Source organism: Engraulis encrasicolus, chromosome 18, assembly GCF_034702125.1.
Source record: "Engraulis encrasicolus isolate BLACKSEA-1 chromosome 18, IST_EnEncr_1.0, whole genome shotgun sequence".
Lineage (NCBI taxonomy): Eukaryota > Metazoa > Chordata > Actinopteri > Clupeiformes > Engraulidae > Engraulis > Engraulis encrasicolus.
In genome coordinates this window covers 37,395,720-37,419,327 of record NC_085874.1, presented here as the reverse complement: position 1 = coordinate 37,419,327, position 23,608 = coordinate 37,395,720, and the positions used below count along the sequence as shown (strand labels likewise).

The window sequence follows — 23,608 nt, the reverse complement described above, 5'->3', positions numbered from 1 at the left end:
CATGGGTGATGACGTAGGCCAGTGCACTGGGGTCCCCGTGTCGAAAGAGCCACACACATCTAGTTCTACTGATAACTATAATTTGTCAACCCAAACAATGGGAACACACAGGCAGAATTGTAAATCACAGCACACTATTCATGGGCGACTGTGCAAATTGTAATGACATCTAAAAACAGTGGACTTTGTGCAGCAGATAGGCCCACAGCAGCACAGGCTCTACCATTCTCTGAAGTCTGACTCTAGTCAAGTCAGCTTTTATTGTCACTTCTTCATATGCACAAACATACAAGGAAAAATGAAATAAAATTTTCTCTCTACCATGCCAGGACAAGACATATACAAAACTGACATTTTACAGGCTGACATAAAGTGCAAGACAGGACAAGACTCTGAACACATCTGTGTTCTATCTACTGCATAGGGCTCTAGGACATATCTCAAGGGCCGTTTGCGACCCTTGAGGCTGTTTTATCCGGCCCTGATGTAGTTTTAATGTTATCTAGCTTCACATGAAATATGACATATTTTGTAAAGGAAGCTTAGAAAACACATTTGCAATACAATTAAGTTATTCAGGGGGCCTAGAGAAGGTGGGGCCTGTTTTAAAGCTGGCTGCCTTCAATATAGGCCTAAACTGCAGGGGGAAATCCTTGTTTTGGTTCATAATGCGGCCCTCTGAGGACTTTTATAGCCCTTGGATGAATTTGAAGTGGCCCTTCGAATGAAAAAGGTTCCCCACCCCTGGCCTAGGCCTATGTTTCTGTAAAGAGTACCAAGAGAGCCGGGCAAAATTAACTTTTTTCATCACTAGCCAATTTGACTAGTAGATATTAAAGGTGCACTGAGTAATATTTTTAGTAGTTTATTTCCAGAATTCATGCTGGCCAGCAGTGCCCACTCAAACTTACAGTTACCTTTTCCATGTTACCTTTTGCATTTTTCATACAAAGGGAGATCTTCTCCATTTTTTGCTACAAAACGTACTGTACTTTGGCAATAGACAGCACAGTTTCAATATGCAATACCTACTCTGTGCACCATCCTAGTGCACCTTTAAATCTTACTAACTACTACATTCACTATACAGTATATGATCCGTCTAAGTGGCTAGTGAGTTTTCTTGCCAAACCAACATTTGACCGGTTGGCATTTGTTACTGTAATTTAGAGTTATGACCAAGAGAAAAGTGTGAAATAGCCTATGGTGAAAAATCTTTTTTTTCTTTTTCAGCTGGTACTGTTTCGTCGGATGCTTGACCGTTTTTTAGTCCCATAAAGCAGGGAGCATTTCAAATCTGTATTACAGTTGGCCCACATACATAAATATGTATTGTATTAAGACTTGGACATGAAGTTTTGTGTGTCACGGGAATATGAGTGGACCCAGGCCAGTGAAACAGCTCACTCTCAAATGCTACAGAATATGAGAGCGCACATTTGAACTATGACGGCCAACTATTTGTGAAATTTAAATATGAGTATTAAGCTTGTGTGTACACAATTTTAGTCTTTTTTTTCTTTTTTTTAAACATATATTATAAGTTTGGCCCTCAACTTCGCTCTAGATTTTGAATTTGACTCGTCTCGATCCATTTGATTTTGACACCCCTCCCATAAGCCATGGGAATCCATAGAAAACCAGTTAAATTCCCTCAAATATAATGAAAATTCTTGTGGCACACAAATAATTCATGACAATAACAGATAACAGAAATTATGTAAAATGGTCAATAAAATGGCATCTTTGCACTGACTTTGTTGCTAAATGTTGTGCAGCGTCACAAAACAGGCTGCACAAGAGTATGATTACTTTTAATAAAAAATAATAATAATACCTTCGTTTTATATAGCACCTTTCAAAACACTTAAGGTTGCTTTACATAATATCAGTGTAAGTGTGTGTAGGTATGTGCTTGTGGACACTAGAAGTCAAAGGCCTCCAAGAAGAGATGGGTTTTAAGGTGTTGTTTAAAGATGGCCAGTGAAGAGGCATTTTGAATGTGACTGGGTAGGTTATTCCAGGTTTTATTCATACAGGTTAATTGAGATGAATCATCCTGGATTTAATCCCATTGTACTGTCAGCATCACATTAACGGCCACAAGGAGAACAATGAACTCTGATGGTGCACTGAAAGATATAGAGAAGAACATTAGTGATGGCTGGTGCTGGTGCTGGTGCTGGTGCTGGTGCGTGTGTGTGTGCGTGTGTGTGCGCGTACTACTACATTAAACTAACTAATGTCTAGTGGGAGTTAAAGTAAGATGCACCCTTTGGAATTTCTGACATTTCTACCTACATTTCTTGTAAAATATGCTTTTAATTGTTGGAGTGACAGAGTAAGACTACAGACAATATATATTTCATGTTCTCATGAACCTATAAAATTATTTTAATGACAGAAATGTGTTATATACACACAATTATGGTAATTCAAAGGAAATTCAAGACTTTATGTAATAACTAGATAATTGTTCCCTTTGCCGTTGACTGTCGTTTGACTGCTCATTACTAGTTTGAATTCAAGTAGTTTCCACTAATGTTTTGAGTTCTTTGAACATGTTGGGTGTTATAGTGCAATAGGAACATGGCAAATAGACAAGATTAAAAACGCAGAATGATATCAGATCCACTTACCAAACTGCTGCTTTATTTGGTCGGCTGAAAAGAAGAATAAAACATTATTAGATAACTTCATCACAAGCATTGAAAATACTAAACCTAATACAAGCTATGGACTTATCCCATCTCCCACTTCGAAAAGTGCACTGGAACACCAGTCCAAGTCTGACCTCACGCTAGTGATTGGGTGGGAGGGGTCAACATGTCAGCAATGTACGGTTTAACTAACTAACCATTATTTGGGGTCTGTCATCTCGTTTTATCAAGTCCCATATGTCTCAATACATACGTAGTTTAGATTGGGTCTAGAATGTATTGTACCATTAGTGGCAATAATGATAACTCATTTCAAGTTGGTTTAAGTTGAAAATGAAAGACCTGCTGCCTTAAAAAATGCATGGTAACTCAATGCATCATGTGTCTGTTGTCATAACACATTGAGTGTCGCACTGCTTTTGTAACTTTAGCATAGATTGGCAGCAATCTAAACTCTTTAATAGTGTTCATGGTGTTGCAGCACTCAAGCCTGGTTCCAGGCCTGAGTCCCGGCTTATATTATGACGATTTCCTGCATTCTTTGGTCTTGACTCGGACTTTGACCCATCAAAGACTTGGCCTTGGCTTGGACTCAAAATATTCCGTAAATAATGGAAGGTGGTCCTTAGATACCAAAGACAAAGTGCTGGATTTATTATTTGTTAAGTACCTCTTTTTTAAGTACATCTACCTATATAATTCCAAAGTTACATTTTATGGGTAATGGGGTAGTTGTCTTTTTTTAGTAATTTTTATGTTAAGTTCTCAAGACCAAGAGCAGCAGTTGTATATTTTTTGTATTTTTTTTTAAAGATATTTTTATGGGCTTTTGGGGCCTTTATTCCGGATAGGACAGTGAAGGTGCGACAGGAAGTGAGTGTGGAGAGAAATGGGGTAGGGTTGGGAAAATGACCCCGGCCGGACTCGAACCGGGGTCCCCGTGGGCATGCAAGCCCAAGTGTGGGGGGCTTAGCGCGCTGCGCCACAGCGCGCCAGCAGTTGTAAAATGTGTGGAGCTGGTACATGAATAGATGTAGTATATCATCATGCTGCATGCTGTATATGCTGCATAGCACAGTGCAACAGTCTTATGAGGCAACCGCAAACAAGCCCAAAGCAATTCCCTTCTATGTCAACACCGTTGTATTGACTTTTCCAACTAATTTCAAGTGAAATTGTAGCAGCATTAATAGACATAGAAGCTTGGCCTTTGAAATAGGATGGGGAGGGCTCTCCCGAAACTATTCTCAGGCCTAAAACTGGGCTCCAAAAGTTTTGACTAAAACTTTTCAATTCTGTCTGTGAAATTCGTGATTCACAAGACAGCCATTTAGTGACAAACCAATTAAGTAGGCCTACATTTTAAAAAAAAAATGGTAATCTCAAGATGATAGAGTTGAAACCATAATAAAAGTCAAGTTCAGTTAAATTCTGAGTTCACTTGTAAGTCTTACCAACTTGAAATGTTTTACAGGTGTATTGGCAAAGTTACATAAAACCACCTTGACAGAGACTCACAACTTGTGTTCCACACATGGGCTGATGATGTTAAACATATTATTAACACTTGACTCCGCCATTGCTGTGGGAATCAACGGGCTGAGCTGATTGACCACATCTACGAAATAAAACACAGTTTAACAGGTACATTTACAACACACAGTACATTTAATTAATTACGACAGTCCAAAAATGCAATTGCAGCTTCATGATTACACAAGCATGAATGCATTTCACCATCATTCGTTACTAAAGATACATATTTGAATTGATTTGGATAATTATATGCGAGTTCATCTTACCCTCAAAACCTATGAATACAAAGCCGTCAAAGCGGTCATTTGGATGAACCAGGTTGTATGCTGGTTCACCTTACCTTCGAAACTAGTCAGGAGAAAGCACTCGCTTCCTTGAGCAAAACTCCCTGCCTCAAGGTGGTCTAAGCTCATGAAGTCGTGACGACCAAAGGGGGGCCCTTCATACACCTGTCCATCGATGTCATTATACAGTGATCCTACTGTTGTTGGATTATCCCAATTGGTAACCGGCTGTCCATTTACTAAAGAAAAGATTGTACACATATCTGAGTTGAAAATACTGTTCTCCTATTTTCAAAAGATCGTCCCATTAGTAAACTGTCTCTCTATGCCATGGCAACAGGGTCAAGGCAGATCCTAGAACATTGTATTGGTTCTAAAACATGTACTAACTCTTAAATCTGGATAATTTCAAGATTAGTCTGTGACATGTCTGCATAAGACTGGCTCCGCTTCATCTTTACCGACAGAGATACTGTGACTGACAGAGATACAGTGGTCTTATAATTCGGGAGTCTGTCATTTAATCAATTGCCTTTTCAAATCTCATACCAGCCATGGCTGGAGCGCCCATTCAACAAAGCATTTACCGTAACTGTACTGGACTGGAACTGTAAACTTAACCTGTAGATAACCAACGTTGAATAGGAGTGTCAGCTAAGTGTACTGTAATATAATATATGTATTTAGAACTTAAACCACCCAAGTGTACAAGTCGTAGTGTCTGTTGCATTAAGGTCGGATAATAGTGATTTAGACTTACTTGTCGAATAAAGGGCAAAAGTAACTTGCTTGGACATGCGATGCAGAATAGAGGATGTCTGTTCCATGATCTGAACTGTGATCTGCTTCTCTGGGGCAGGCCACTGCAGACTATCATCATACTGCCCCGAAACAAGGCCAACGTAGAGTCCTACATACTCGTCTGCATATGTCATATACACACGATAGCGGTATCCCTCAGCAGAGTAGAACTTGGGGCTACGTTGAAAAGCTTCTCTGAAGTTGCTGATGCGCCACACGTGGTGTGGACACACAGTTTCAGATAGATTAATGTCATCCAAGGAAAAACCACCCATGGATTCCCCTAGTCCTTTCACTGCCTCAAACTCAATCTGGAATATCTTGGTTGAGCGGAGCTGCAAGTGTTGAAGCTGCCAGTAGTTAGCTGGGTCACCTGTAAAGCACAAGATTGTGTAGGGAATATCAGATGTTCACACAGCCCAGTGTGAAACAGCTAATCTGGGCAAGGGAACGAGATACTGTAGTAACAAAAAAGTCAAACAATATGTACAGTATGTAAAGGTTCTCGTAATCCAGCCATGAAATAATAAAAGACAAAAAGGATTTTGAGTGTGCAGATTTCTCACTTTGAAAATTCACATTTTAAATGAACACATATTTCCCAAGAAGTAATACTTTAGCCTGACATTAACAGTGCTTTGAAGTTGGTAGATGGTCCCCTCACCTGTGATCTGCCCGACAAGTGTAGAGGCTCCAATAGTGTCCGACCCACTTTCAAACTCCCTGAGCCATATGTTGAGCTGGTCTGAGTCAGCCCCGTTGTAATAGTAGAAGAACTCCAGACACTGGAAGTCCCTGTGAGGCGTCATCCTTCTGGTCTTTATTATTCCCCCATCTCCTGCCATCCCCATGGCTGTGCTAAAATGTACAAAGTGTCCTACACCTGCAGTAAGAGACAAGAAATGCTCGAGTGACAAACTAAGACTACAGATCACCACACACCTATTATACCTAATCTTATTCGCCAAGCACCCGCTACCGAGCATCTGTTTACCACTACCATCTAGGTGGGCAAAATAAATAAGATTTTCTTATATGTGTGCTTACACATCATTACTTTATGATTCGACATGGTAACCTCTACAGTTTCAGTCTCGCCACCCTATAAAATACACGACAATTTAGACACAAGGTGCATATCATATTTGAAATTGTGGTAAAAACACTGCTGTAGCCTATATTGAGGTTGGCATCATGAATGGAGCGATTAGCATTTATTCGTTGTGTTTTCAGTTGTTGAGTTGTACCTCCATGGCTTTGAAAGTCACTGTGGTCTTGCCAAGGCCCATAGACAGCGCTGCTTAGTCTTGTCCACATTGTCTCGTCTGTGTTGGAGCAAGCCGTCAGCTCACACTGCATGTTCTTCTCAAAGGTGCAGCCATCCAAGAATGTCACAGAAGACGCTGTGAAATCAAAACCACAAAAAATGTTCAGGGTTTTTTCCCCCCATTGCCACATGTTGCTTTGCCTGGCTCTTGCTCCACCTGTAGTTTCGCACAGCTTTGTGAGCTCCACTAGGTCTGGAATGATGTAGCAGTATTTCATTTCTCCAGTCAAAAAAATAATTGGAGCATTTATTACTTTAATATCAACAAATTCCTTCAAATACATTTGCTGTTGATCTCTAAAGCGCCGATATAGTCTGATATGTCCTGAGACTCAACGGTTCAAAGTTCCATGCACAGCTCCTAGGTGCTGGTAAACGCAGGAGTGTTCAATACTTCAAAAGAAAGAAGTTTACCGCACACTTTGTTGACTTTATGCTTGTTTATTTAAGGCGAACAACGAGTTTCGCGTCATCAAGTTCGCTCAGGTATATGACTCCTCAATGCGAGCTGCCATTGATATGCCATTGAAGCAATAAATTGTCCGATTATTTTTTGACTGGAGAAATGGAATCCTGCGATATGCTCCCAGACCTCTGTGTGTTTGAGCGCCACCAGGGGCTCCAGAGCTACACAGATCACACAGAGGTCTGGTAGGAGCCAGGCTACATGTTGCTAGCCCGACAGGTCAGACCATTCATTTTGAATTACTTCGTAATCCACGAATGGTCTGATTCCGCTTCTCTGGGGAGGGTTTTCAGCTGGTGTTCAGACAACCGGCCGTGATGCCAGATGTGAAATGCTGAACTATCGTATCAAAATCTCAACATTTTGGGAGGAAATTATTGTTCGCGAACCAAATGGTTGCTTTAGTCAACTGAATATCATACAACGTGTTTTTGACAAATTATCGTACATCTGGCAACACTGACAACCAATATACTGGCCAATAAGTAAACACACTTGGGAGCATAATAACACGTATATCATCTGTCAGCGACTGGTCAGAGCTCATTTCAAACCACAGCTCAGCTCACCTCTCCTACCCTAGTGCTCCTGCAGTGCAAATGATTTTCATCTGAAGTTTAAAAGGTGGCATGACTTTTTCTTACGCTTTTTGTTTGCAATACCACTGGAAAAAATATAAACAGTTGTCTTTTTTTTTAACCATAAAAAGGCAAAACAAATCTACTTGGATGAAGAAAAAAAAGAAGAAAAAAACCACTTACTGCAACCGTAGAGTGAGTTTACTTCCCAGACGTCCGTTGGGCTCATCTCGTGTCTTTGTCCAATGATTTCTTGGTAGTTTGGGTCTTTAGTAACGATGGTATCCCCATTGCCATTACTGAATGAAGTTTTGGAATAATGCATCACTGATTTGTAGTCATATTTTGAGCCCTGTAGTGTGCTCTCGGCAACGGCCCGCTTATCAAAATTGTGTGATTTAGCTGCAATACAATGGAAATGACATCAGACGTCTCATTAGAAATAGGCTGCACGGTAAAAAATAAATAAATGTGTTGATTCGATAGAGTTGATTTAGGAGTACTTTGGAACCAAATACACTCTAGAATATGTTAAATCGACTCTCTGTGTTAAATTAGCACAGCATTTATTTATTTTTTACTGTGCATCAACAGAAGACAAGAGTGTGTTCTGAAATCAGGTGGGTGAATGTGGCTTAAGCCAGGTGTATACACTGTATGATTCATTCATGCTTTACATTCATTAATTTAAGTGATAGACTTATGATGGTTCCTCAAAAGATTGAATTCAATTTTAATTTCAGAGACTGGTTAAAATACCTGGTTAAAATCTAAATCTGGAACAAAGCCGCAGGCCGAACTCAACATTTATTTGAAAAATTGGACTGAAATTATGCATACATGCACTCATACTCATAGTTAAATTTCACACACAACCTTTCCCCATCTTATTTGGCAGTTCAAATGTATCTGCACATCCTGTGACACCAAATTTCATGGTCAAGTCTTGTTACACTATGCAGTAATGGTGTATGTGGGCCAACTGCAATACACATTTGAAATGATCTCGCGGGCCGGATTAAATGACTCCGCGGGCCAGATTTGACCCCCGGGCTTGAGTTTGACATCCCTGGGCTACAGCATACTTTTTCTACACTTTTACACAGTTGTCATTAATTTACTGTAAACACAGAGCAGCTTTTTGAGCAATGTTTCAATGTTGAAATAATATTATAAAATAAAATTTATTTTTTTTACTGTGGTTTACCTGGATCAATGTAACCCCACTGAATAGTAACATGCTCATCTCTGTCCGGCCTTGTATGCTCATGCCAGAAGCCCAGCGCGTGAAGAAGCTCATGCTCAACGGTGGCTACTTCCTGGCAGTAATCGCCGATTGACACAGGTTGTTCACCCGTCTGTGTAAAGCCAACATATGACCAACATCTAAAACAAAAAATGTGCAAACAAGCCAAGCGAACAGTATTATAGAGTAGACTGCATCAGTCTACTGATTTTTAGAAAATATGCTGGTGTTGTGTTTTATGCAAGCACTATTGAGTAACTAGAAGCACTCAGAGAGCGCAGGCCTCCGCTAAGGAAGCTGCTTGATAGAACGTTTGACTATGTTACACCCTATTTTCACATTAAGTCTTTCTGCCTTCTTTTTATGGAGTTACAAATTAGAATGTTTTGCCCCGCAATTCAATTTGTGGTCACTAGGGGCGTCTAGATTTATAGGCCAGCAATGGTGAAGAATCTTTAAAAAGGTCCTGGTTCCGGTTCGTGATCCGTATCGCTTGTTCCTTGGGTCATTTCTAACAACTCTACAAAGTTTCGTCCAAATCTGTTGATTGGTTTGAGTTATCCTGCTGATAGAATCTTTTAAAAAGTCCTGACAAACCAACGCGACCGAAAACATTACCTCCTTGCCGGAGGTAATTAATTGTCCATGGGTAAGTACATTGCAACCACAGCAGCAACCAAAATTGTTTAACTGGTTTAAAAAAACACACTTCTGGTTTGTTATTTCTATACAGTAGGTCTTCTTTACCCGTCATCTTTTTTAAATAAGAGATAGTGTGGTTCTGTATCCCTCATTTTGAAGTCTATACAGGTCTTCAGGCGGTACTGTTCGATAGCCTTTGTAACGGTCGATTTGCCAGTTAGATCTGTAAATATATTTAGAAAATTGTGTCAGGTAGCATAAAGACAACATATTGAATGCAATAATCAGTTTGAAGACCCACTTGTTTTTTTAGCAGCAATAACACATACCGAGGGAGGAGTCTAACAAAACAGGTATTGGTATAGACCACCGCATTGATGAGTCCGAGGCAGCAACTCTCTCAGAATCCTATTGTGAAAATACATAAATGCAAGCATGAGTGTTTGTCCTTAACACAAGACAAAACAACAGATTTACATAAAATGTACAAAATTATTCATAGAGTGGTGGACATATGTTTACATACCACAGTAGAATATTTAATTTTGTTGCCATTTTTCAGAGAAAATGAATGATTCCACAAATCTCTGTTCATCACTTATGGCTATTGTTTGAATAAAGCCATTTATTGTGAAACAAGGTCTTCTAGGCCAGCTTCACATCAGAGCATGGCGTGGCGGAAGCGAGAAGACGGCGGTCTTTCTGTCTGGTCTCGTCCCGTGTGTTCGACACAGCCTTTCACACTGACCGCGTCGGCGTGCGCGGCCAGTCCTGTTCAAAATCCCCTCCCATTTGCCATTCATTTCAATGAGACACTGCCTGCCGCCGCTGTCAAAATTCCGCTCGAGTTGGATTTTCCAAATGCTGCGCGGCACTGAGCCGTCTCGACCGCCCGACTACCGTCTACTACCCGACTACCGTCGTGTCGGTGTGGAATGACAGATCTGTTTCCATGTATTTTCGCTTCCGTCCTGCCGCCGGCGGCTGTTCTGTTGTGAAAAGGCCCTTAGACTTTTGGAAGTAATAATAACAGCACAACCTACTCCAATAAGATTGATCATAAGTTTACATACCCTGGTGATTAGGGCTGATAACATTCATACACTTTCATACGAATGGGTCTGATCAAATGGGGCATCACCATCTTCACTTCTGACCTTTTGTCTTGTGATTTGTTTGTGCATAAAAGGTCAATGAGTTGCCGGACTCCTGAGAGAACCTTGCATTCCTGTGCTTCATTGAGAGTTTCCATATTCTACATCATGAAGAAAGCAAAATATTTGTCAAAACCGTCTTTAAGAGAGGATAATTGAAGTCTATAAAACAGGAAAGAACCTTAAAAAGTATCAACCAAATTAAGAATGTCAACTGGCACTTGGAATTTCAGTTCATAAGTGTAATACACAGTGAGGGGTTCAGCTGAAATCAAGCAGGCAGGTAGACCAAATGCAATTTCATCTACCGTATACTTGCAAGGGAAATTGTTCAGGAGGCATAGGACAACCAAAAAATTATTTAAGGTGAAATATAAGACAACATGAAAAAATGTTTCAAGCTGTACAGCAAAGAGGCACTTGATGAAATATTCACTGTTGGGTGTTGCCAGAAGAAAGCCATTACTACAAAAGAAGCCATGTTATTTTGTTTATGATACACCAAATAGCATAGTGACAAGCGTCAGAACGCCTGGAACAAAGTCATTTGGAAAAATGAGATCAACATTGAACTGCTTTCAGCCACTATTAACACTACATTTGGAGAAGAGTCAACATGGCCTATGATGAACTTTACACCATCCCTTCTGTGAAACATGGTGATGGAGCACTGATGTTATGGTGACATACGAGTTAAAAATGCACTGTACTTTTGCTCCATATTCATAGAATGATTAATAAATTAACTGCAAATACTGGAGGAAACTTGACACCCATCAGCCTTGAAAAGGCACATGGGACATTGTTTGGGCATGTTTAGTAAAAAAAAAAAAAAAAAAAAAAAAAAGGCTCACTCTCTGGTGTAATTCTTGCAGTTTTAATCTACTGGCCTCCGAGAGTGCGGAATTTTTACTAAACATGAACTTTGCTGTTTGCCCGAACCCAAAGACCTTGTAAGAAAAAGTTGGGAGTGGAGCACACTTTCTAAAAAAAAAGACATTGTTTGGGCATGCCAACATGAAGCGAGGGTGTTGTTGCGCTCTAGATGTTCAGAGAATTAAGCAGTGGCAAGGTGAGAGCAGGTTCGCACACTGAATAAGACACTAAGGTCAAGCACAAGGAGTTTTTATTTTTCTCAGAGCAGAGTAGAGCAGACTTTTCAGGTTTCTACCATCATCAGTGCTCGTTGTGCTCACCTCAGGGGTCATTTTGTCATCTGAGAAAATTCAGAGCCTAATCTACAACTACCACTAATAATTTCAAGTAGTCATTGAAGTTAACCCATTTTAGCCTGATGCTGCATATACACGTTTTGACCTTTGGTGCCTGGAGCGACATATACAGTGGTGCTCATATGTTTACATACCCCAGCAGAATAAACGCTTTCTCTGCGATTTCTCACAAAATATGAAGGATTACACAAAACCTTTTTTTTCACTCATGGCTAGTGACTGGCTTAAGATATTTATTAGCAATATTCTGTGTTTACTCTTTCAAAAGCATGATCACAACCCAAACTACCCAAATGACCCTGTTCAAAAGTTTACATACCCTAGTTTCTGATGCTGAATATGGCCCTGTTTAACATCAGGGACCGCTCTAAATTGTTTGTGGTAGTTGTGGATAAGGCTCTTAATGTTCTCAGATGACAAAACAGCACATTCTTCCTGGCAGAATGGTTGTTTCCTATAATATCTTTGGGTGTCTTGCTGTAACCTAACATTTGAGGTTTCCCCTGAGTGGCTCAATGATGTTGAGATCAGGAGAGTGAGATGGTCGCTCAAAAACCTTCATTTTATTCTTTCTGAATCTAATGACGGGTTGATTTGGCTTTCTGTGTCGAAATATTGTCATGTTGGCACCGTTGGAATTTCAATTCAGAAATGCAATATGAGGAGTTTGGTTGGAATCAAGCCAATGGGCAAGGGAATCATTGCATTGCAATGATCATTGCAAGGGAAATTGTTCAGGAGGCATAGGACAACCAAAAAATAACTTCAGGTGAAATATAGGACAACATGAAAAAATGTTGGCACTTGAGGAAAGATGGGCTGTTGGGGGTTGCCAGGAGAAAGCCATTACCACAAAAATGCAAACATGTTATTTTGCATATGATACACCAAATAGCACAGTGAGAAGCATCAAAATGCCTGTGACAAAGTCATTTGGAAAAATGAGATCAATATGGAACTTTTTAGGCCACTATTAACAGTACCATTTGGAGAACAGTCAATGGAGCCTATGATGAAAGTTACACCATACCCTTCTGTGAAACATGGTCATGGACCACTGATTTCATGGGGACATCTGAGTTACAAATGCATTATACTTTTGATCCAAACTCACAGAATGATGAATACATTGCCCTGTGAAAAATACTGGAGGAAACTTGACGCACATCAGCCTTGAAACTGCACATGGTCCATTGTTTGGACAAGCCAACATGACAATATTTCAACACAGAAAGCCAAATCAACCCGTCACTAGCTTCAGAAAGAATAAAATGACGTTTTTGAGCGACCGTCTCACTCTCCTGATCTCAACATCATTGAGCCATTCAGGGGAAACCTCAAATGTGAGGTTCCAGCAAGACACCCAAAAATATTATAGGAAACAACCATTCTGCCAGGAAGAATGTGCTGTTCTGTCATCTGAGAACATTAAGAGCCTTACCCACAACTACCACAAACAATTTAGAGCGGTCCCTGATGTTATACAGGGCCATATTCAGCATTAGCAACTAGGGTATGTAAACTTTTGAACAGGGTAATTTGGGTAGTTTGGGTTGTGATCATGCTTTTGAGTAAACACAGAATATTGCTAATAAATATATTAAGCTAGTCACTAGCAATGAGTGAAAAAAAAGGTTTTGTGTAATCCTTCATATTTTGTGAGAAATCGCGAAGAAAGCGTTTATTCTGCTGGGGTATGTAAACATATGAGCACAACTGTACGCTGCATTCAGGCTCTTGAGAATTTAGGGTTTTTTACATTAAACATGTGGGTATGTTAGAGCTAAATGAACACAATATAATACATGTTGAAGGTCCTTGCTTTTAAATGCACTTTATTTCATGTTTTTATGTGCTTCGGAGGCAGAGATTTTTAGATTTTAATAGGCAGAGGAGAGGGCACCCTTTTCCCTAAAAGGGCTTAGGCATTCAGCAGGTGTTTTTTGCAGGTGCCTTAGGCTAAAATGGGTTGAAGGGGGCAGCGTACAGCATCAGAAACTAGGGTATATAAACTTTTGATCTGGGTCATTTGGGTGGTGTATGTTGTAATTATGATTTTGAAAGAGTAAACACGTGGGGTTGCTAATAAATGTCTTCAGCCAGTCACTAGCAATGACTGAAAAAAAGGTTTTCATTCACATTCTATAAGAAATCTCTAACAAAGCACTTATTCTGCCAGGGTATATAAACATATGACCACCACTGTACAGTGACTATATCCTTCTTATATGCACATACTATTTAAATGTCCCATTCCTCAATTTACTCATAAGAAGGTCATACATAAGGTGTGTGTGTGTGTGTGTCCTGTGACATACTGCATAAACACTGTGCAGTCCATGCCCTTCAACATAACCATTGTACATGGAATGTGGCACATACAATAAAAAATGCCCATTTCTTTTTTCTATAAGATCTGAAACATTTGTTTTAAAAATATATATTTTTTAATCAGAAAAGATTTCCTATGGGAGGCTACTGCAAATAAAACTAACCCCAAATAACTAAATTATTGTGCTGTTATCCAACTTACATGTGATAGCTTTATGTCCCCTTCAAAGAGATCCAAGTCTGACAGAGAAACAAAAACATTTAAATTAATTTAAGAATATTTCAAACAAAATATAGAATTTGCTGTTTCATTTCATTTTATTTCATGACCTACTTACCCTTGTTGATTTCAAAGATGTCTGCATGATACATTTCCTTAAATCTGCCTGAAAACAAGAGGGAAAACATGGTGACAAAAGGAGCCCAACATAGTAAAGCCAGCTGATGAGAAATGGTGTGTCTGTAAACCTGCTTTTGACATCTGCAGGGTAATGGTATTCTACAGAAACCATTATACTGTAAATAGACCATGAACCTGCACAAGGTCAGACACTATTAGAAGGGAGAGAAACCCCAAGGCACTCTCATTTAGGATTTTCTAAAGCCTTTATTGTAGTGACTTGATTCCTTACAAAAGGCTTTTCAACACGTTGCTAAATGAGAGTTCCTTGGAGTTCCTCTTTCTCTGTCATCTGTAGCCTGGCGAGCCAGACTGAATGTGAACATTTTAGTCTGGGCTCGTAGAAAGCTTGGACTATGCATGGTGACTTCTGAGACTCCTGGACACATTGTTGGTCACTTTGCCTTGGGCTGCTCTGTGCCACTCAGTGAAGGCACATGTAATAAATCAATGGTACACTTTTTCTTTGGACACTTTATAACTGTGTGTGTGTGTGTGTGTGTGTGTGTGTGTGTGTGTGTGTGTGTGTGTGTGTGTGTGTGTGAGTGTGAGAGACCTGCCTTGGGCTGAATGTATAAGAGTGAGCTAAACATGGTTAATGTGTAATGATGTGTGTAATGTGTGTAACTGTAATGTCTTCTGTATTTGTGCATGTATGCTACTTGACACTTGAATTTTCCCCTGGGATGAATAAATGATACTCTACTCTACTCTACCATAACTTTGTGTATTACGGTCATTGTGTCGAGTATGTTGCCTGTTTATGTGTGTTAGAAGTCTCTGACAAAGCTCACCTATTGATGAGTTCACTGGCTGTGGAGACATGAAAGACCATCTGATTATTTCATCAATCAAACAATCAATCAAAATGTAGCTCTGAAGACCTAAGCCACGTTTTAGCATGACATTGCTCTAGCATAAAAGGGCAACTATTGTGGGCAAAGGGCCACACTGGTTTTTGATTATTGACAGAACGGCCAGACATCGCAGGCAACTTGCCTATGTGATTATGTAGGAGCTGACAATGTGTTGGCCTGCAAGTCCTGCACACTGTAATGAAATACATTTGGATGAACAGTTTACAGCAGGCACGTGCGCTCCAATACGGCAGGGGAGGCAGTGCCTCACCAGCACTGAGAATGATGAGATGCAGTAAATGTGAATAATAGTAACAATAGGCCTAACAACTATTGTTTTCGAGCATCTGCACCATAACTACCATCTGTGCAGTATTTAAACAGTTTCAATCATTTTCATGGCCAAAATCGTAATATTTGCCCATTTCATGTCAAATTGCTCCGAATACGATGAATTTGGGGCAGCTTCGAGTTTGCCTCACTCCGGATAGCGCAATCCCTCGTTAACAAGCTGGAGCGCATGCGCCATTTTGCTCATTCTGTGTATGCAACCTGGTAATAAATAATAAAATATGTATGGTGTGTCCTCTTTTTCCTGATAATTTTTTACTATTTTCTATGTGTGATTATCATTTATTTACTCTGAACGCTTTGGCATAACGCCCACTGAAAGATACAGTGGTGCGGTGAGCAGCAGTCTGGCCGCAACCTCGTTCTGGTGTTGAGAGTCTTCCTGGCAGTTACGTCATAGCGAATCTGAAGTTCATAAGATCAGTCGGTGTCATTAGTGTTGGCTAGCTTCTTCACTTTGACTGCTACCATGGAAGTGGATTTCATAACGAAACTAAGAGCATTCTCAAAGTTGGATTTCCAAGAGAAAAAAAAAGATGTGGTAAAGAATGGAGGTCCGACAGAGCTGAAGGGTTTGCTGCTGCAGGTGACCAGTCAGAAGATTAGAACGACCCAATCATTTAAAAGTGAGTGGTACAACAGAAAAGATGTTTTGTTATCCGTGTCTCTTGTTTGCAACCGGCGAGAATGTGTGGAAGACCAACAGCATGGGATTTTGTAACTTAAAAATTTACCAAGGAGCCTCACGAAACACAAATCCTACAATGCTACAATGCTACACGGATCCATTGACTTTCACTAGCTTAGCGACATATTCCCTCTTTTAACTTCTCTGAAAGCAAGACAACGCTTAACATGAAAAATAAGACACTTTACCACCTTTATAAACCCCAGCCAACGATTTAAACTGTATTAAGCCCCAAAATAGTGGCATACCCCTTTAACGTAAGGTAGGCCTACATATTCAAACATGCTGCATTCCCGTAGAGAAAATGCTATTAGATCTCTGCATTAAGCATTAAAAAAATGCTATTAGATCTCTGCATTAAGCCCCAAAATACACCACGTTCCACATTATTATGCAACTGACATTTTTCGCTGTTTCCCCAAATAATCAATGCAAATGACAGTCGTCATAATTTTCAAGTCATCCGCCATTAGAGTACAATTAAAACGTTTTTGAATGAACCTTCCAATGATAACGGTATTTTTTAAGTAATAAAAAACTTAAAATGCTCTGTTCCACATTATTACGCAAAGTAGTTTTGTAGTGTTGTAATCCAAATTTCTTTCTTTGTTTCCCATTTACATCAACACAGTTGGATTTTTGTACCTTCTAAATTACATTTCAATGTTCAATACTTGATGATAACCTCTTTGTCTTAGTAACTGGAATGCTGCCTTTAACATTGAAGTCAATGGCAGGGCATTGCATGGGAGTTATGGAAGCCCAGATATCCTTGATGCTTTGCTCTCAACTGTTTTTGTTTGTTTGGTCTGGTGACCCACACTTCACTCTTCAATATACCCATAGATTTCCATGCCACGTTTAGGTGCTTTGGTGGTATCGACATTTTAACTCACCAGACATAAAACCCCATTGAAAATGAATGGGATGTTATGTCTGGTGAGTTAGAATGTCATCATCTCCAAAGCACCTAAACGTGGCATGGAAATCTACGGGTATATTGAAGAGTGAAGTGTGGGTCACCCGACCAAACAAACAAAAACAGCTGAGATCAAAGCAGCAAGGATATCTGGGCTTCCATAACTACCATGCAATTCCATCACTTCAATATTAAATGCAGCATTCCAGTTACAGCTTATAGCAAAGTTTTGAACATTGAAATGTATTGAAGGTACCAAATGCCAACTGTTTTGATGTAAATGGGAAAAAAAGAAAGAAATTTGGATTACAACACTACAAAACTGTTTTGCGTAATTAATTGGAACAGAGCATTTTGGGCATTTTAAGTTTTTTATTATTTTAAAAAATACCGATGTCATTGGAAGGTTCATTCAAAAACGTTTAAAATTGTACTCTAATGGCTGATGACTTGAAAAATATGACGACTGTCATTTCTATTGATTATTTGGGAAAACGGCAAAAAATGTCATTTGCGTAATAATGTGGAACGCGGTGTAGTGGCATACCCCTTTAAGAAAGCTATGACATATGAAACTTATCGGTAGGCCTATTTGGCAAATATTTACTAATACTGTAGCTGTAGTATTATTTGAAAATCTGATATTGGAAAAGTCAGTGCCTCACCAGCCATAAACTTGACCGCACGTCACTGGTATACAGTAATAGGATAATCTGAAGGTTGTCTTTCTTGTAAAGGGGGATTCATACTTGGCGTGACTGGCGCTACCCTCCTTCATACTTCACTCGCGACGATGGCGCGCGCCGTCACGCGACCCAAAATGACGTCACACGCCGTGGCGCGAGCTGCCGTGGCGCGAGTTCGTGCACCCCACATTTTTTGTAACTTGGCGTGCGCCACCAGCGACCATGCAGGTATAGGCAGACAAAGCAGGAGTTGCGAAGAGAGGCTACAGCTACCTGCATCATTTTGTGGATAATAAAATGTTCTAGAGAGTTATTTTATCTTCTCCCTTAAATGTTGTTCAGTGAAACAATTGTTTACTTTGTTCAGAAGCACGTTGTGTTCGGCGATCTATTTATAAATTCTGCCGCCAGAACAATGCTCTCACATGGTCTTGGAATGATCTGGCAATGTAGGCTACAACAAAAATCTATGTTTCAATGTGGTAAGTCACAAGTCAGACGTTCAGTAGCCCTACAGCAGCCGTGTTTGGCTTCCTATTTTATACATCCGTAGAACCCACGCTGCGAGTTGCGAAAGATACTGCAGTTTCTCTCACGAACAGCAGAGGGCACTTCCGAAAATGCGAGCGAAAGCCTGTTTGAAGTATGAATAGTCTGGCGCAAGTGATGACGTCATTGATGGTTCTCGCGCCAAACGCGCCAAAGTGCGCACGTGAAGTATGCAGAGCCCTTAAGGCTCTGCAGGGTAGAATGACTCAGCAGGCCCCATGTGGCCCCCGGGCCTGAGGTTGCCCTTCTCTGCTATCTGCAATAGAGCTTGAAAGTGACGTCACTTCCCCCGATTTCATGGGACCTCAACGGCGTTTTTAGCTGAAAATCGTAGCATGTAATCCAATGGCGGTATTAAAATGATATTTCGATCCCCTTCGAGTTGTGCCACGAGCTCCACATATGTTGTTTCTGATATTTTTGTTTAATTTTTCGTACGAACCCCTAAACTTTTTAGAAAGCTGTGTTTCTTCACATTTTTCATGCAGACGGCCTCGGAACAAAACATTGATACTTCTGCATGAATAATCTTTATCTAGCCTCTTAAACAGCATATTTGTAGCCCAGCGCATGTAATGACTGAGATCGGAAGATATTTACTCGCTACCATGTTGTTAGATGGTCAGCTTAGGTCCCGTGAAATGCGGAACTAAGGGGCGGGACTTTCAAGCTCTATATATTTAGGGCCTAGGTCAGGGGTAGGCCATTAGGTTTGGATGCAGGCCGACTTTTTTTTTCTTTTTCTTTTTGACAAGGGCATCACAGGCCGGCTATGGCCATAGTTTTCTATTGGTAAAAAAAAAGTTGTTTTATTTTTTACTCTATTATAGGCCTATTAGAAAAAAATATATTTAACATAAATGCAAGTAATTTCTAATACAATTGCCAGTAGTTTGTTGTTATAAGGTGTTTCTTAGGCATCAACGCAAAATGTCATTGTCAAAAGCCATGGAACCAAAATTGATTCCGAATGCAGGACAAATGAAGAAGCATCAATTAGGTCATTTGATTGCGCTCACTACACTGCACTGCTATTTGCTGCATCTCGTGGGCCGAATATAATTGATGGCGGGCTAGATTTGGCCCCCAGCAGAGGTGGAACGTAACTAAGTATTTTTACTTCGTTACTGTACTTAAGTAGTTTTTTCTGGAATTTGTACTTACTTGAGTAAAAATAAAAATGCAGACTTTTACTTTTACTCAAGTACATTTTTTGACAATTACTTGTACTTTCTACTCCTTACATTTCTAGGAGAAGACTTTGTTACTAGTTACATTTATCCTAGGTTTTCCTGTTGTGTTTCGTGGATATTTCAGTAGCCTCAGCTGCGGGCAGGGAGGTGGGACCAAGCCCCTCTTCCAAATTGACACCCAGATAGAAAATATACTTTTAAAAACATTAACAGGACTCCATAGTCATGTTCAAATGGAACCGAAAACCGTTGCAGACAATTTTTCCTATTGTATCAAGTAGGTAGACATGGAGAAAGACAGCCAGTGCGCGTGTAGGCCTACTTGTACTTTTGTACTGAAAAGTACATTTAAAAGTTAGTACTTAGGACTTTTACTTAAGTACGTTTTTGGTAAACAACTTTTACTTTCACTTGAGTAATTTTTTCGCAGGGTACTTCTACTTTTACTTAAGTACACAACTTCAGTACTTCTTCCACCTCTGGCCCCCAGCCGCTAGGCTATATATGCCTACTCAGACAGTCAGAAGACTTTTCTTCAATCTAAACCTCAAGAGCCAGTGTAATGGCCTAAGTACTGGAGCAAGGCTGTAGTCTGTGAGTGATATGATCTCTCCTTTTTGTGTTTTGGTTAGAATTCTAGCAGCAGCAGCATTTTGGACTGACTTGCAGCACCTGTCTGAGCAACTTTTTTGGAAGGCCTATTAGGTATTTTGCAGGAACTAAAAGCACAATAATTTATTTCTACATCTTGGTTACGTAGCCTAGACAGAAATTAATCTTGGCTAGTAACTGTAAGGTGCCAAACAGCTGATTTAGTTATATTTTCGGTGTGAGCATTAGGCTATTGTGTACAACACGTGTTGGCAATTGTGATAGCCTATCATCATGCAAGTTATAACACAACCAACTAGGCCTAGGCCCCGTTCAAGTGCTTTCAAGTTCCCACACCAGCTCTGGACGAAGGCTCCTCACGCAGATAGATGTTTAAAGTTGAGCGAAAATGCACGAGGCTCTGCGTGAGAACCAGGCTAGAGCAAGCTGCCAAGAGTGCGCAGGAAGACTAGAGTCTTCGCTGGAAGTGGTAGTTTAAAGTGGAAATGAAGCAGTGACCTAATATAGGGGTCTATAACACCAGTAAGATAAGCCAGCAAATATATATTTTTTTGAAGTCTGAAATTTAAGCCGTTAATAAAAAAATAAAGCACAAACACGTAACGTTTCTGTTAACGTTTCCAGCCAACAGCGGGTGACGTCACGCGAATGGTAGTCTCCTATTCTAATGCTGTTATGATAGTAGTGAATTAAACATTTGGGACTTGCGTGGCTGATTATGAGCTTATTTGCTTAACCCAAATGAAGCAAGAATACGTGTTTGGGTGGGACAGAACAAATATGAGGCATGAAGGCAGACAAGACATCCCATCACATGAACCACAGGTAAACAAGCAGCTTTTTTTTGCTAAGGTGACAAGTCGCTAACACATTTTGGTATGAGCCAACATGATCACTATTCATAATCGTGCGATCTCGTGCAATGTTGCAGTTCCCTACCTTCATCTTCCGATGATTTCGCCAACATTTTCCAAGCACCTGAATTAGGCTACTTTGACATCTCCGTGCCCACGTTTATCGGTGTTATCCAGTCAACAATAATCCAAGGCAACAACGCTATTCCAGCCAGTTTGAGGATGCATCCGCGACTTCAATAACATAATAGTTTACTACAATAGATGCAGCTACTTTAAGCATGCCATAACTTAATGTAGGCCATGATAGTTTAACGTGTCATTCCCAGTGGCATCAACTTCAAATCCCCAAAGCTCCTCCAACTCCGAGAGCGAGACGAGAGAGGGGATGGGATAGCCACACACACAGGCTGCGTCCCTTCCCTTCACAAAGCTTTCCAAACTTCCGCCAATTTTGCAAGTTATTTTCTATTACTGAATTCAACCACATAGCCAACTTAAAGACATGGGCTTTCAGATTAGCGTCCGACAATGCAGGAAAAAGACGTTATTGGTGACGGTCTGTCACTACAAACCTATGAGATTGAGCAGCACCAGTCCTGACTCCTGTCCTATGGTGGATGCAATGGGTGGATGGCTGCAGCTATCCCACCATGCTCGTAGCAAAGGCTTTTTGACACAAAGTGATAATGACACTTGGCATTTCTCTTTCATCTGATAGTAGGTATATAACATAGAAAACCCAGGAACAATGTAAAATGAACCCCTCGTCCTTCTTCAATTTTACTGCCACGATTAGAGTCAGTTAGCGCTGTAGTTAGCACACGCTAACGTTAAGTGAATGGAAGGCTACATTAGCCACCAAGTTCTACCTACAATATATCTCAGCTACCATTCGCGTTACGTAGGCGCCGAACATGGCTGCGACCTTGTGGCGAAACTCGGTAATAACATGTCATTTTTCAGCAAAACTGCTTAAAAGTGCAGTTCAACGAACATCCATTCGTTTATGAAAATAAATAAGCCGCCAAAAAATGATAATAGTTGTCAGTGCTTCATTTCCACTTTAACTTTTCCGTAGAAATGCTCTAACCGCGTGGCAAAGAAAAGCCATCTGAAATGCCCCCTGCACTCTTACCAGTGTGTAGATCGGTTGTAGGGCCACAATCACAAAGAAGAAAAAACACTTCATTTTGTGACCAGGATGTTTCCTGGAAGAGAACAAAAATCTATCGCGGGTTAAAAAGACTCGTGGTGATTGCCTAGCAACGACTAAAGCCTGGAAAAAGCAAAGATTCTTTAATTCCAACATTCTTCCTTTGGAACGTCTCTGGAAAAAGTATCGAAGACTTGGGAGAATGTTGGATTTCCATTTCCTCCTGTTTTCTCTATAGAAACTAGGCTAGGCCCACTGCCATTTTTTATACGAAATATCAAATAACTTTAAAATATGCGAATAAAAAACTCGCATAAGAACATTTTGCTTGTTTTTCCATTTGACGGGTGCGTACTGACTGGCAGAGAGGCAGGCAGCGCACCGGGCAATCACATGCATGCTGGATTCCAGACTACTGCTAAAACTCGCTATAGCTTTTAATAGATGAATGAGCAAAATATGAACCTATATTGGCCTACCTTTAATGTAGTCTAACGACTTTGTTGCATTGGCCTATTGATTGATTTTTTTACATGATGGAAACACCCAAGTTGTGTGGTCATATATTTTAAAAGCCATTTTCCAGTGCTGCCTTCTCCTCCAAAGCGAACATGGAGACCATGTTGACCTTGGCGTAGGCCTATTGTTCACCTTGCCTTCTCCCAACACAGACACCATCACTTCTGTGCAAGATTATCCAACACTCAGTGAAGGGGACAGAACAACAGGCCTCTACTGCAGCGTGTAGTGTAGGGCAGTGTAGGCCACGAGGCTAAGCAGTCACCTGGCCGAGGTCAATACCCTCGCCTCCAAAAGAGTTGTCGCCTATCCATCTGTTTGGAATAACAGCTATTATTATATGGTTGTGACGTCATCTGTCGAATGCTCCATTCATTTCAACGGGGCTCCCCAACGTTCGGACGTCTGTTATTTTTCGATAACGGACGGGTTGGTCTATAACAGACCGCTGTCAATGGCAACAAGACTTTTCACTGCTAAAGCGACTTTTCATCAAGACTCGATCAGCTGCTGTGATAGACAGCACCCGTTGTCCTGGCTACCGCTGTCAATGGCAACAAGACGTTC

At 40.4% G+C, this 23,608-nt stretch overlaps 1 protein-coding gene across 2 annotated transcripts; it reads right to left on the bottom strand.

The window, feature by feature from the left end:
* Positions 1 to 1,994: 1,994 nt before the first annotated feature.
* Positions 1,995 to 22,640, bottom strand: LOC134468601 (meprin A subunit beta-like). Of its 2 annotated transcripts, none has more exons than XR_010038855.1 (15): positions 22,505 to 22,640; positions 15,452 to 15,470; positions 14,596 to 14,643; positions 14,460 to 14,497; positions 9,870 to 9,948; positions 9,646 to 9,763; positions 8,860 to 9,038; positions 7,836 to 8,054; positions 6,529 to 6,684; positions 5,946 to 6,164; positions 5,241 to 5,654; positions 4,537 to 4,719; positions 4,115 to 4,278; positions 2,640 to 2,663; positions 1,995 to 2,132 (listed from the first exon to the last, which is right to left on the bottom strand). XR_010038855.1 is itself a non-coding variant. In XM_063222499.1 (15 exons), the coding sequence occupies exons 1-15, from the start codon at positions 22,556 to 22,558 to the stop codon at positions 2,066 to 2,068; spliced, it is 1,917 nt and encodes a 638-aa protein (XP_063078569.1). In that variant the 5' UTR covers positions 22,559 to 22,639; the 3' UTR covers positions 1,995 to 2,065. The 2 variants fall into 2 exon arrangements, 1 of the variants encoding a protein (XP_063078569.1); XM_063222499.1 differs by having other exon boundaries at positions 4,179 to 4,278; positions 22,505 to 22,639.
* Positions 22,641 to 23,608: the final 968 nt, after the last annotated feature.

Coding starts and splice junctions, on each gene's coding strand:
- LOC134468601 (XM_063222499.1), bottom strand. CDS start 22,558: ATGAAGTGTTTTTTCTTCTTTGTGATTGTGGCCCTACAACCGATCTAC. Junction 8,055..8,859: donor GTGGGGTTACATTGATCCAG/GTAAACCACAGT, acceptor ATTGTATTGCAG/CTAAATCACACAATTTTGAT. Junction 5,655..5,945: donor ACTTGTCGGGCAGATCACAG/GTGAGGGGACCA, acceptor TGTGCTTTACAG/GTGACCCAGCTAACTACTGG.